At 40.0% G+C, this 14,103-nt stretch overlaps 1 protein-coding gene across 1 annotated transcript in view; it reads right to left on the bottom strand.

Annotated features, from left to right (window-relative positions):
* Positions 1-4,065, bottom strand: part of LOC111227056 (extracellular serine/threonine protein kinase FAM20C-like) — a 50,172-nt gene extending 46,107 nt beyond the window's left edge. The window contains exons 1-2 of the mRNA XM_022752435.1: positions 3,091-4,065; positions 2,084-2,268 (exon numbers count right to left, since the gene is read on the bottom strand). Coding sequence (XP_022608156.1) covers positions 2,084-2,268; positions 3,091-3,650 — 745 coding nt within the window. The 5' untranslated portion in view covers positions 3,651-4,065. The remainder of the gene's footprint in view (positions 1-2,083; positions 2,269-3,090) is intronic.
* Positions 4,066-14,103: the final 10,038 nt, after the last annotated feature.

Here is a 14,103-nt window from a genome sequence, read left to right as displayed (position 1 = left end):
CTAATAACAATGCGACAGCCGATACGGATAACCAACACACACCAGCAGAGAAAAACAGTATAGCAAAAATAATATTCCTAACTATTTCAGTTAGTATTGTGGTTATGGTTATTAGTCACAGCTATTTGTCTCCAATATTTTCACACAGAGACAAGTTCCCTTTCTTAAAGATTGGGCCAACATGGTCAATCAATATAATTAGCAGTTAAAACTGAAGTGAAGTACATCTACAGTGCATCATTCATCAGTGCAGAAAAAAACAATGGAGAATGATGCAGATCAGATACAGTCAAGCTTGCTTTTACAACTTGCAGAGAAGACTTGTCTTTAGTGCTACTTCTTTGTCGTGGCACATTTTTACTTTCTGCAGCCACAGTCTGATGTCTTGATGCCCAAGTTCACTCACTTCTGAAAAGAATTTGCACTGATTTCATGGCTGCTTTAAAAGCAAAGTATCTGCAAATGACAGACAGCAATGGATGTTTAAGAAAGAAATCAATGTTTACACATTCAGACTTTGTAGAAGCAAATTCTTCTCAAACGTTCCTTCCCTTTACTTTGCCATTATAAGTTCATGTAGAAATGTTTAGTAGCTTTGTAAAGTTTTCTTTTTTAGTCATGTTTCTTTTATTTCTCTTAGGGGACTTAAACTCTTGAATGTCTTTGAATGAAATCACAGCTTCTACACAAACAAAACTTCCCAGTATATCATCACTAACAATTAAGTCATCCAGCAGTGCTAACGCACATCTTAACCAGCATGCCGGCCCACACACACAATTTTCTCTCACACACTGACACACCCACATTATTTGATAAACATAGATTGTTAGGATCTATGTCAAACCACGGTGGGGAAAAGGCAGCTGAACACAGATTTCATAAACACGCACACACAAGGAGAAGTGAAGGTAAAGAACCAGATGTGTGTGACTGTGGCTTCACACTCTTATTGTGATTCATGGTACGCTCAGATCTCACACTAGGGTTTAACTGGTTTGAGTTTTTTAATACCAAAAGTACAAATACTCTTTGGTGTATTTACCGTGCATAATTTTAGTTGCATTTATATGTTAGGAAACTAAAACTTGTATCAGTTAAACTGACAGTTGAACTGTTATGTGAATAAATGTCAAAAGATTAACTGCAGGAGTAAGAACCAAAACTCCATCACACTAATGCAGAACAACACACAGGTCAATAGCTAATATTACATACTGAGTCGTGCCACACAAAAATCTTGGCATTTGGATTGATGAGAGGTTATCCTTTAAGAATCATAACAAATATGGTGAGTAAATTAAGGCAAAAGATTGGATTTTTCTTTAGGAATAAATCCTGCTTCCCTTTGCATTGTAGAAAAACTCTTGTTGAAGCAAGCTTTTTAAAATCAGATTTAGATTACGGTGACATCTTGTACAGTCATGCTTCGGCTGCAACTCTAAAACCCCTTGATGCTGTCTACCACTCTGCTCTCAGGTTCATTACTGGTGAAGCTTATAATACTCATCATTGCATCCTGTATAAAAAAGTGGGATGGTCCTCTCTCACCGAGAGGCGTGATTTGCATATGTGTTTGTTTATTTAGAAAGCCTTCATTGAAAAACTTCATATCTAACATCTATGTTAGTTCGGTCCTCTGGACCATATTACACCAGGACTATTCCCTGGCACACACTCCATGTCCCTCGACTTCACACAGAGCTTGGAAGAACTGCATTTGGCTTCTTTGCACCATCCGACTGGAACTCACTACACAGCACTTTAAAAATGAATTTGTTGGGGCCTCTTGCTCATTTTAGATTCTTAATCTCTAACCTTTCCATTTGTTTGTACCTGTTTTAATTGATTCTTGTCATCACATTATTTATTAATTGAATTTATATGTTTGTTTTAATTGATGTTCTTTTTGAACTGGTCGACATCATTGTAAATAATCAATAAACAAATAATCAATATTGGCCTCATACTTATGCTAACCTGTGCACATATATGGTACCATACATCCTAGTATCACCTGCACTCCACACACAACACACACATAGACACACCTTGGTAACAAAGCTCTCCCTGACTGACTCACCCACGCTAGTGATTCTCTGTGTGACCAGGTCCTTCAGTAAGGCGTCCAGCACAGGACTGTGTCTGGCATACAACTCATAGCGGTTGATCCCAATGTGGAAACGTAGCCAGTTGGGGTACGATTCTGCGGTCACCTCCCCCGTTGGAGAGAACTCCTCCTCCTCCTCGTTCCCCTGCTCATTGTGCCTGAAAACGAGGAGAGGAGAGGAGAGGAGAAGAGAGGAGAGGAGAAGAGAGGAGAGGAGAGGAGAGAAGGCTTAACGAGAAGTTGTGGTGCAAGCAGATTCCTGTTAAGATTATTTTTAGTGTATGTAATAGATGGTTACAGTATTTCTTGCAGTCTCTAACTGTATCAGACTAAATGATGCTGAAGGAACTGGCACACCACACTCCATCTTAATAACACGCACACACTTAATGAATATATGGTTAAAATGCAGCCACACTGACTTCCGATAATCCAAGCATGTTTAAAAATCCAGCAGGATGGTAACTCGAGTTGCATGCTCAAATGGACAAAGTGGAATGACAATAGAGATGATAGAGATGAGTGGATGCAGCAGATGGATGAGTGGACATTATACTGGAGGCAGAGGAGAGACAGAAACTGACAGGATGGATGGAAGGACCTGTCTGCTGGATGATGACATATAGATAGACAGATAGATAGACAGACAGATAGATAAATAGATAGATAGATCGATAGATAGATACATAGATAGATAGATAGATAGATAGATAGATAGATAGATAGATAGATAGATAGATAGATAGATAGATGATAGATAGATAGATATTTGTAGGCCTGTGCGAATGTAAGGCAGCATGAACTTGTTTCAAACAGCATCGAAACCTTAAAAAACATAAAAGCTGATGGAACTGCAGTAGGCTACTTACTCACATGCCAAACTCAACCTTCTCATCACCAATCACATATGTTGAGGGCAGTCTGACTGTTCACTGTCCCACTTGTAACCCTTTAACTTTAACATATTCCCATCATCTTACCATCCTTGGTTCCCTGCTGCTCTTGGATAAAACCTGATGTCAGTGTTGACGTTAAACAAAGTGTCATCGTCCGTGAGTGGAGGAAGGTCAACCTTGTATAAGGGATGCTCAAACAGAGCAGACAGTCGGGAGACACCGTGGGCAGGGACGGTCCGACCCCCACTTGCGTCTCCGATGAGCGGCTTGTGGTCCTCCGCCTTCCGCACCGACGGTCTCATCCGCCTGAAGGAGTCCGCTCTGTCCCCGGCTGCCGTGATCTTTTCCAGGGAATGGGACGTGAGGTTGGAGCTTGGCTCGTTGCTGAAATCCTGCAGGATTCTCAGCGTGTGCTTGTTAGGCCAGCCCGCTTCAGCCGCCGACCTGGCGCGCTGCTTCCCCCAGCCCTGCGACTCCCCGCCCGGGTGATGAGCGCACTGACAGCCGCCGTCCCCGCTGTCCGCTCCCGCCGCCCGCTTCTCTAGTTTGGGTAACAAGTCTATCATGATATGCATGGTGCACGCTACCAAGAACACCATGAGTATCAGCACTCTGAATTTACGGAACAATATCATCTTTATCATGTTTTCTTTACACTGAGTAAGCTTTAAGCGCAGCGCACCTTACTGCACCGACACTGATGTCCAATAACAGTGTTATTCGATGACAAAGCAGCGATGTTGGTTTGAGGATTTACTATGATCATTGCAAACATAATGCGTGCCAGCCTATGTTAAAAACTCCATCATGCGCCCAGTCTTTATTTTTTACAATAGTCCCAATTCTTCCCAGACAGGTGGACAGACCGACACATTGTGGGCTCTGGATACTTCACTGGCAGCGGCTCAGAAAGTGCTCTTCATACACTGCGTTGTTGAAATTCAGTGTAAGGAGGACGGAGCACTAAATAAATCGTTAAAGAAGAGGTAACATGAGGGAAGGGGGGTGGGGGGTCCTGTTAAAAGCACCGATATTCTTCCTCAAACCTGCTTCCTTGTGTTGCTGCCAGCACGGAGTGAGATGTCAAATGTGTCTTAACTGTCTTTCGGGGGTGGGGGGGTGGGAAGTAACGAGAGAGATTGATTTAGTCCATAAAACAGAGCCTCCCTGGTAGCCTGTTAAGGATTAATTTGTAACCAAAAAAAAAACAAACAAACAAAAAAAAAAGCAAATGAAAATTCCACGAAAATAACAGGTGATCCGCGAGATGCTTGGATGCTGTCCCGCTTCTTGACAAGAGCTGCTGCTGTCTGCGAGCCTCGTTGAAGTCGAATCAGGGACTGGCTGGCAGGTGCAGGGATCCTGTTTGTCATTTGTCCTCTTAACACTGCCTTGTCTTCCTTCCAAGTGTTCATCCAGGGTGGGTGTGTTAAATATTATGATCGGAGCCCTCGGAGCCCAGCCTCGGTGGCGTCATGAGGAAGAGATTGGCTGCGTCTGCACATACAAGTCGCACTAGTGACATGAAAGGCGAGCTTCGGGGAGGAAAAGCTGTGGACGGAAACCCTTCGAGGCTGCAACTCTCCTGAACGCAGCCAGGGGGCGTTGGCACAACCTGAAACACTATTCTGCAGGTACAATATATGATCTGAGAGACGATGTCTATGTGTGACCTACCTATACGCCATTCTTCGAAGTGCACAAGAAGCCACTTGTTCTCCAAGTGGGCTCTGGGGGCTCTGATGGGTCCTTGAGGATGAGCCCTGGGGTCACCAGCAAAATGAGGGGTTCACTGTTATGTGCATGAGAGGTTTACAGAATTACAGGTGGCTACTGTACTTAGTGCTCTGCAGTATAGACAGAAACAGAGCGATTATGCTGGAACAAAAGTTGCAGTTTCTGTGAGTCGAAATGTTTTTGAGAGCTTCTGTCATACAGGGCAGGGCATGCCACAAGAAAGATATTTTAAAGCTGTGCTGCAACTACATTATTTTTGAAAATTTTTTAAAGTTTTGAAAATTGTGAAATAAGCACTTCTATCTGACAAACAGTCCAAATATCGTCACATCTAATTGACAAAGCTGGAATCAGCAAATATTTTGACTGATAAATGGCTTCAGCAATGAAGTGACTCTAAAAATGCTTTTGATTAATTTTTGGATTGACTTAAATCAACTAATTGTCTCAGCAGCAACTGCACTGTATGCCTCTTTAACACAACACAACCATAATAATAAATAGATGAATAAATAGAGCAGCTTAGTAGACAATTTGACAATAAGCCGGTAAGCACACAACAAAGCAGACACAGAGTTTGCAGTTGTGTTTATGGCCACCTGAATTCAAGTCCAACACTCAGTCATCTTTTACTGTTGCACTGCTTTAGTCTCTGGCTCTTTCAGAGTCAGTTCAGTTAAATTAAATTCAAAATATAAATTGTGCTCATAAAACACAACTTAAAAACACAAATTTGATAATGACTGAACAGAGATGAAATACACAGTGGTTAATGGCAGTTGCTGTTCAGTTCTCGATTATAATATCCAACACCGCAAAGCCTCATTATGTCAAACTGTGCAAACATACAAGTGCATTTATCAGTCTATTCACAATAAACGGACCATTTATTGCATATAGAGTGGTAAATGCACCTGCACCTTTGTGCTTTTTGACATTATGTACTTTTTTTCTATATTGTATGTTTGACAAGTAGATGCTTGACTTACTATACCAGCAGTATCTGTGCAGTTGGCCTGCCTGTGCTTGTCTGGAGAGAGCAGCAGTCAACAATTATATTTGGTGAGCTGTTGAGAACCGTGAGCATTGTAAGCATAAAACATATACAATCTATGTGGAGCCTAGAAAATCATAATAATCAACAAAAAGCAGTGTAGAACTGCAAAGTTTAAAACATATTTAGATATATCTAAATGCAAATACAGAACTCAGAGGCCACCAAGGCCAAAGTCAAACAACATAGACCAGTCTTCAGAGAAAAAAAAACAAATTCTTCGGAAATGATCCACATCTGCCCCAAAATTGAATGGGTTCTTCCTTGGCCCGTGCCCCATCGCTCAGCCAAGTTCGGTGCAAATCGATTCAGTAGTTCAGTAGCATAATCCTGCTGACAAACAAACAAACCAGCAGACACGGGTGAAAACATAACCTTGTTGCAGGTAATGAATGTATTAGGACACTGACCTATAATGTGATGTTGACCAGATATACTCCATCAAACACGATGAGCGTGTGTGTATGTCTTTAACTTTAAAAGTAAAGCCAAGTTCGTGGCTTTGTGGCTATTTTAAACATTTGCAGTTTTAAAAGCTTGATTAGCTTAATTTGGATCAAAAGGTTTCTAATCAGGTTATTTATCGTCCACAAACATTAATCCTCTTCCACAGATGTTTTGCAGTCAAAACACACCTACCTGCCTTCTCAGAGGCTATTTCTTCTATTTGCTGATAAAGTGCATCACACCTTTCATTTAAACGGCAGGGGGACAAAACACTCGCAGCAATTACTGCGGTCGGCACTTAGAGTTGGGCTGGACTAGATTTGTCTGAGACTTCACAGGATTAAATGAATCACATTTTAAGTGCCACAGTGTTCATTTAAGCTGCCGATTGTGGGCCTTTTGACTGCCAGACAAAAATACACAAACACACTCAGAAAATCTCTTTAACCATTTTTGTCACAAAGCAGACGGGGAAGCAAGACATGCTCTCAGCTCAGTGGAATTACACAAAGTAATAAAATTAACAAATGACACACATTCCTTTGGTGTGTGTGATGCACAAGGCTCACCAAACGGGCTGGATTGGAAGAGCTTCACTTGGCTTCTGCCCCTCCTCCCAGAGGCCCTGAGTTGGAGTTCATGCCACTGCCAGATTTGTGCATCTAAATTAAACAGGATCTTAAAGCTAACAAGCAAACAAATTGTTCTCCCAAAGGCGAGCCTGCTGTCCCAGTTCATCTTGTGCTCCAAACAAAACAAATTGGCACGCGCAGACATGTTTGAATCTGCTGATACTTAAAAGGTATTCCACAAATTAAATCATTTGCTTCAGTCCAAAGAGTAAAAATAAAAAGTTATGATGTGTGAAAAATTTTGGACATATTATTGTTGGAGCAGTTTGAGCCTGTGAGCATGCTACAGTTGGCACACAACATCAGTGTACATTGCCAGTGAGCACAGACCTAATCTACTGTACATCAGCTGTTGAGGGATTATTTGTTATTGTTTGCTTGAAACTGCATGTGTCTGCTCTCAAAACCTCAGATTTTTCCCACTGAACTAAAAATATATTTATTGCAGAAAGGTTTTGTTTCACCTGTTTTTGCAAAAAGTAACTGTCAAACAAGAGGGAAAACAGCAGCTAAATTTGTTCATTATGAAGAAATGATATCATTTATGCTCTCTGCAATAAAGCAATTAAGAGCACTTGTGGAAAAGGGAAATTGAGAGATTCAGGTTGGATGCCATTTTCATCTAAATTAATGTGGAAGTACAATGTCAAGAAGGTAACAAAAAAAGTAATATGCTTCCAATTTGTCCAAAGGACCTGAAGACAGCAACAATCTCTTTTGCTTTGGTTTCATGCCAAGGAGTCATTTTCGTTTCATTTTCAATGACTTTAGCTCAGTGCAGCTGAGAATTTTTTTTAATGGTAAAACTGCTCCATAATCAGCTGTAACTATTTTGACATTTTATGTAATACCAGAAGAGAAATGAAAATACCACGTTGGTTTTTTCACTACTCACGGCAACTCTGTATGGGTTCCCATTAAATTTCATTGTTGAGAAGTGACTTGCTGGTGTTAAATTCATTGTTTGACCAGGAGTGGAGCAACACTGTGCACACATACCTCTGACAGTTTTCTAACACACTAGCATGTCGCAAGCTGCTGTAAAAAAAATAAACACACTTTAATGTTTTTGTATTTATTTTATAATGATTTTTCCCCCATGGAAATTATAAAATTGCCATGTTATATAAAATGTAGAAAAAACTGTTTAAGTACAGCATACACACATATAGTTTACAAACAAGTTTCATCGACACATTGGGGCCATTGTGATATTAGTTTTCACAGGTAAGTGATGTAGAAAAGGTAAAGAAAACACCTTCACCACAGCAATAATCCACTAATGTACCTCTGCAAGAAAAACACACACTGGCCCTTTGTCATAATCTCCGCAGTGATAACATTGATATAAAAAGAGTTTAGAAAGTGTGACATAATTAATAAAAATGAGCACACATTGTTTTAGTTTTTTAAACGACCTGTTTCATGGTTAATAATAATTAAGGTAATCTATTTTTAAGACAATAATATTATATTTCTAATAGGGCTGCATATGCAAAAAAAAAAAAAATCATATCTTGATTATTTTGGCAGCTCTTGCAATTGTGATTTAGCATTTAATTTTCACTGAAAAAAATGTAAGATAGTGATGATGTGATTTTTGTTGGGTCTTGTACCAAACAAACATGTTCCTTTATGTCTGGAGAATATGATTTTTAGGCCGGGGTGTCTCTATAGCACCACAGCACATATGTTGCTCACAATGCACAACAATGTTGTGACACATTTTACCTTTATCAACAACTCTTGTGATTTTGTGCAGCTCCTGCAATTTGGATATTGCACATGACCATATTGCAATTTCGATTACATTTTGATTAATTGTGCAGCCTGAATTTTTAATTTCAACTATCGTAAATGATATAGAATAGTGTTTGAAGGTTATATAGATAATATTTCTTTGGTTCCAGGGCATTGTTCCCAGGGTAATTCCTCTGCATCAAACTTTGTGGCAAGAGTTGGGTAACCTTTGACCCAAGGAGGGAACAATGACGAATGATGGAGTAGTTCAGCTACACAGGGACCCAAATCATTCTCCATTTCATAGCCGAACCTGGTCTTATACCATTTTGATTAGTCTTGGGTATTAGAGAATGATTCACCTTGTGTTTAAAATAAGATGGGCAGGGAGGAGAGAGAGAAACAGATGAGGTAAAACTAAGGATAAATAAATCAGCGCATACTTTGGATTCCGGTCTGGTTTGTCCCATTGGAATCCACTGAGGAATATTTTTGTGTCTGTCTGTGTGTCTGAATGTTTGACCCGAGGGCCCCTCTGTTCCTCAGGTTGGAAGCAGACTTTGCAAATTTCAACTTGAGCTTCCAGACCTCACAAATGTCAAACTGCAAGAATCAACTTTATACAACAACATAGACTGATAACTCTAGGACCGGATTAGGGCCCAACATGTATACCCGAGTCCAATTAATCAAACATTCACAGTGTCTCTCTGGGGAGCAATATTAAAATCTATATATACATGTCAGTTTTTATCACTGTGTTCCATAAAAGGCCATAAGCTCACTCACATCAAGCTCTGTTAGGCAGTTTTATGAGCCTGATGATTTGTTAACAGCTAACTCTAAACTGAGGGATAAATGGCTGTGCAAATGGCACAAGTATAGAAGTTATAATTGGAGAATAATGTGAGCGGGTAATAGCAATAAAAATGGTGTTTTGACAAATGGCTTGTCATTGGGCAATGTCGGCATGTTGAAAGAAAGGAGGGTGTGGCTGTGTGAGTCTGAACTAGTGACAGAGAAGGAGAAAGAGCGTGTGTGAGGGGGAGTGGTGAGTAATGACACATTTATTCACTTGACTTGAGAACAAGCTGAAAATGGACTTCTCTGGGGACATGAGAGGGACATTGTGTGAAAAGGATCCATCACTGACTGTAGGTGTCTGTGCTTTACGCCCAAATAATTCCACCTACTAACTCAGTGAAATTTGCTTTTGCTCAGACCCAGTTTTAATCTGAACCAACTTCTCCCACTTACTTTTTTCTTTAAGATGACTGGTTTTCCTTCATTCAACCTGTGTGAGTGTGTGTGTGTGTGGTGATTTAAATCTGTGACTTTACATTTGACTTCATTACATGCTTACAGTTTCAGTCACTGCACAATAATGTCAAATGGAATGTGCCGAACACATTAATGTTACAGGCTATATGCTTTTCAACGTGTAAGATGAATTTCAATGTAAAGCATCACTGTGGCGCATGGATTGTATTAGTCTTTCATTTGGACCCTCCGCCAATCACAGCATGACACAGAATTAGAATAATGAGTCTACTGGCGACATGCACAGTGGTACAGTGGTCCCGCTGTGTTGATCTCTTTATCTCAGAGACTCAAAGAGTAAAACTGAGCTCTGGGATTTTAAATTAGGGGATGGTAGGGTGTGACCTTGAAAAACACAGAAAAGATGGTGGTATGAGCTTCGTGTAATCAAATGTTTGTGTGAGTGTGTGTGTGTGTGTGTGTATGAACTGACTTTTTCTACAAGAGACATGACAGTGTTAACAGCAGCTACTGGCCTATCTATCATCAGAGTGCTCGGGTGGTCCGTCATCCACTGACAAAGTAGTTGACATCTTCTTGTCACCCAAGGTCCCACTTCATATACCACCATCAAAGGCCAGATGATTGATGTCTGTCTTTTTCACTTCACTCAGATCAAATAAGCTCGTTTTCCAGGATGATGGATGATGAAAACAAATGTGTCATTTTATATGCAAAGACATACATGACATGACAATCCTAATTCTCTATGCAGTTTGCTTGGTTTTCTCTTTGTGTGTTTCTTTTTCTGCTGTCTGAAGAATAGACTGGTGACGTTGTGTTACCCTGTCTGCAACAAGGACATGCTGGAATATGCTCCAGTCCCCTGTTGGTCGGACAAATGGTGGTGAAGAAAAGATGTAACTTGACATTAGTGAGCAGCACAGAGTGCACTCATGTTTACTAATCCTACTGAGAGATTGCTTAAGAGCCAAGGATACCAAAAGTAAAACAAAGCCAACACATCTGCTGTCAACACTTTACTTTGGAGTGCCTCCTTAGTTTTTAATTTTGTTCTTGATCCAACACATTCTGTGAAGGCAGAAGCATTGCATACATAAGCAATACATGAATCTAAGGGATGGACTCTCTTCTGCTGTCTCTGTCTGTGATTTAGGCTGATGCCTTCAAAATGCCTGGAGGAGTTTTCTTCACTGAGCCACTCGCTTTTAAGGACAGCTGACCAAGCTACACAGTTGTTGACAAGCATATTGGCTATTGCATGTGCAGCACCTTTTAGTAACAAGACAGCTTCTCTTACTTCTCTTTGAAAGTATGTTTATATACAACTGATTAGAAGCAACAAATGCATTTTGAAGGAGACACCCTGTCACCCAGATTATAGTTTATCTTAATGTAATGTGGAAATCTTGTTAATGTATAGATTTGGCAAATGGCAAAATGTTCACTGCCAATGTATTTCATTTGTTTTCCGTCAAAATATCTGCTCTTGTATTAGTCATCAATAACTGCTGGTAGCAATTACAGAATTATTAAACTTTTTATGGTTCTGTTTAGGCACTTACAACACTTCATTAGTATGAATGTGAATCACTACTCCAGTGTCCAGTGTGCTTTGTACACCTGTTATCCACCTGACCACCACCCTGAAGATATTGAGTTGTCTTAAAGCTGTTGAATATGTTTTCTTTTTTTCTTGCTTTTGTGAATTAGATATTGAATTAGAAATTAGAAATTGTATAAGAGCAACTGCACAATAACTGTGTTTACACTGTTTGCTGACTGGCACTATATTTACAGTTAGAATAAAACATTTAGTACACCTCCAACAAACTTAATCGATAACTGATTAAAACCATCTTCAAACATCAAAATATCAAACATCTTGAACTCTCACTGTTGGGTCTATTAACTGAGTAATTGCCAACAAAAGCATTCATCTTTGCCATTGACATCAGACGCTGACACACCTGGAAGAGGAGCAGACTAATGACTGAGTGGGCGACTCTGCTAATTGGTTCAAGTGCAGCGTTTGTTCTGAACGCGGTGAGAAGGACAGAGATAAGCCACTGTCAATCTATCGAGGGTCAGATTTTATCTTCTAGTAGTAGTACTTAGTATGAGTGTGTATGTGCATGCATGTGCATGTTTGTGTGGTTGTGGTCTTGTGGTACAACAAAGGGTTGGTGAGTCCAGCCAGAGCAGACAACTTGTGCTCTAAATTAAGCAGCTTGCAAATGAACATGAGGTAAAAAGAATATGTTTTCAATTTCCACTTAACTTATTGGTCGACGCGCTTATCACAGGAACCTAATGACTTTGCACTTCAGAAAGAAGGAGAAAGGAGATTTATTATTGTTGCACCTCCAGCTCCTCATTCACAATGCATGTTGTTAACATGAGAATAACAACCGCTGAAGATCACATTCAGTGGCTCGTAAGGTTAAATTAGCACCTTGTCCAAAGGTATGACAACAATACCCTAACAGTGGGAGAGGACAGGCCTGTGACCACGCACTGTAGCAGAACAGAATCTTATTTTTCAGCAAGGTTATTGGTTGCAGTGGTAATATGCTGTCATATTAGCTCTCTGGATGTCAGAATATGATGCCTCAGAGGGCGATCATGGGCTGTATCTCCTCCAGCAGGACTGAAGCTAGATCACTGCTCAACCAAACAAAAGTAATGCGCATGAGTGAATAATGATGATATTGTTCGCGAGGTGTCACTTCCAATAATGCATGTTTTGGATATTGCCTTTAGCTGGCCATATACAAAAGTCTTAGAGTCACAGTATTCCTGCCTTGGTTTTGGATGCTGTGGAAATAACATCCAGTACATAGAGTAAAATTATAAATTGCCCCCAATGGCCAATAAGCAAATCAATGTCAAATCAATGTCCATGTGGGATACAGGTAATTAATGTACCAGTGCAGCATACAGTGTGCAGTTCCAGAGACTGGTACCATGGCTCAATCCTAGGTCAATTAGGTCAAATACATAAGGTAGCAGTACTGAATTTAAGGCACAGGGCCAGAGAAACTAAAATATTGCAGCACTTTGTATATTTTACTAGAGTCTCCTACAGAAGACACTAGTAAAAAATACAGAAGACTGTCCTCCCAAAAGGAAGTGCAAGTGCCCCAAATGGACAGGGTGGATGGGAAGGTCAAGAAAACATTGGACTTTAACACAGGAGACCACTGTTTTATAGTTTAATATGGAGGACCTTTAGAAATCCCACAAACATGATAGTTCTGGGAAATCCAAAACAAACATTTTGCTCTAAAAATTGGCAAAGTACCACACATTCCGATGGTTTTGTTATCATATTATATCTTAAAACCTATTACAGGGACAAAATGTAAACTTTTTCCTGAAACTGGTACTAAAAAAATGGAGATCCAACTTCATGATATTCTGACTTTTAAATTTAGATTTTCATTGTGTGCAAGTGGAAACTTTGGACTGATTGTTCTGAAAAGGTTATGGTGGTCACTAAAAACATCAGGAGCCATCCTCTGGGGACCTGAAAATTCAGCTATTAGCTTTAAACTAACTTGTCAATCAACCATTTTGAGCTGATAGTAGTTACAAAAATTAACAGGAATAATTTTTTGGGGACAATGAATAACCTGCATAACTGCACAGCAATCTGGGCAGTGTTTTTGAGATATCTTGACTTCTTTTATATCTTATTCTTATAGAAACAGATGCAGTACATACCTGTATATCGTACTGTATGTTACACACTGTACTTTTGGCTGAACTGCAACAGCAGGGCTAGCCCTATTAACACGAATGTCCATGACTGACTGACTGACTGAATGATAGAGTTGAGTGATCAAGTCACACCATTGGTCAGCCGAATGCCACATGACTGAGTCATGAGGTTATACCATTGGACTCTTTCAAAATGAACTGGAACAAACAGTTTCTCCTATGGAGGCGTTTACAGCCTGCAGTGTTGCCAAATTAACACATTTGTAGCTAAATTTAGACACTTTTTGTGTACACCCCTCTGTGTCTGCTCTGTTCAGTGAGTGGCAGAGAGGTGGAGCAGCAGTTTCTTACCCAGAGGCTGTGTGCTGTTTTAGACACTTTGCTTTCTCTCTGAGTGATCATTTTATAAGTAAATTTAGCTGAAATCACAGCACAATCTTCGTCTTTAATTTGTATGATTGCTGATTTGGTCAGACGACGTTG

This window comes from Seriola dumerili, unplaced genomic scaffold (genome assembly GCF_002260705.1).
Source record: "Seriola dumerili isolate Sdu_G_001 unplaced genomic scaffold, Sdu_1.0 BDQW01000169.1, whole genome shotgun sequence".
NCBI lineage: Eukaryota > Metazoa > Chordata > Actinopteri > Carangiformes > Carangidae > Seriola > Seriola dumerili.
Note: the sequence above shows the minus strand (reverse complement) of the source record. Positions and strands in the feature narration are given on the sequence as shown.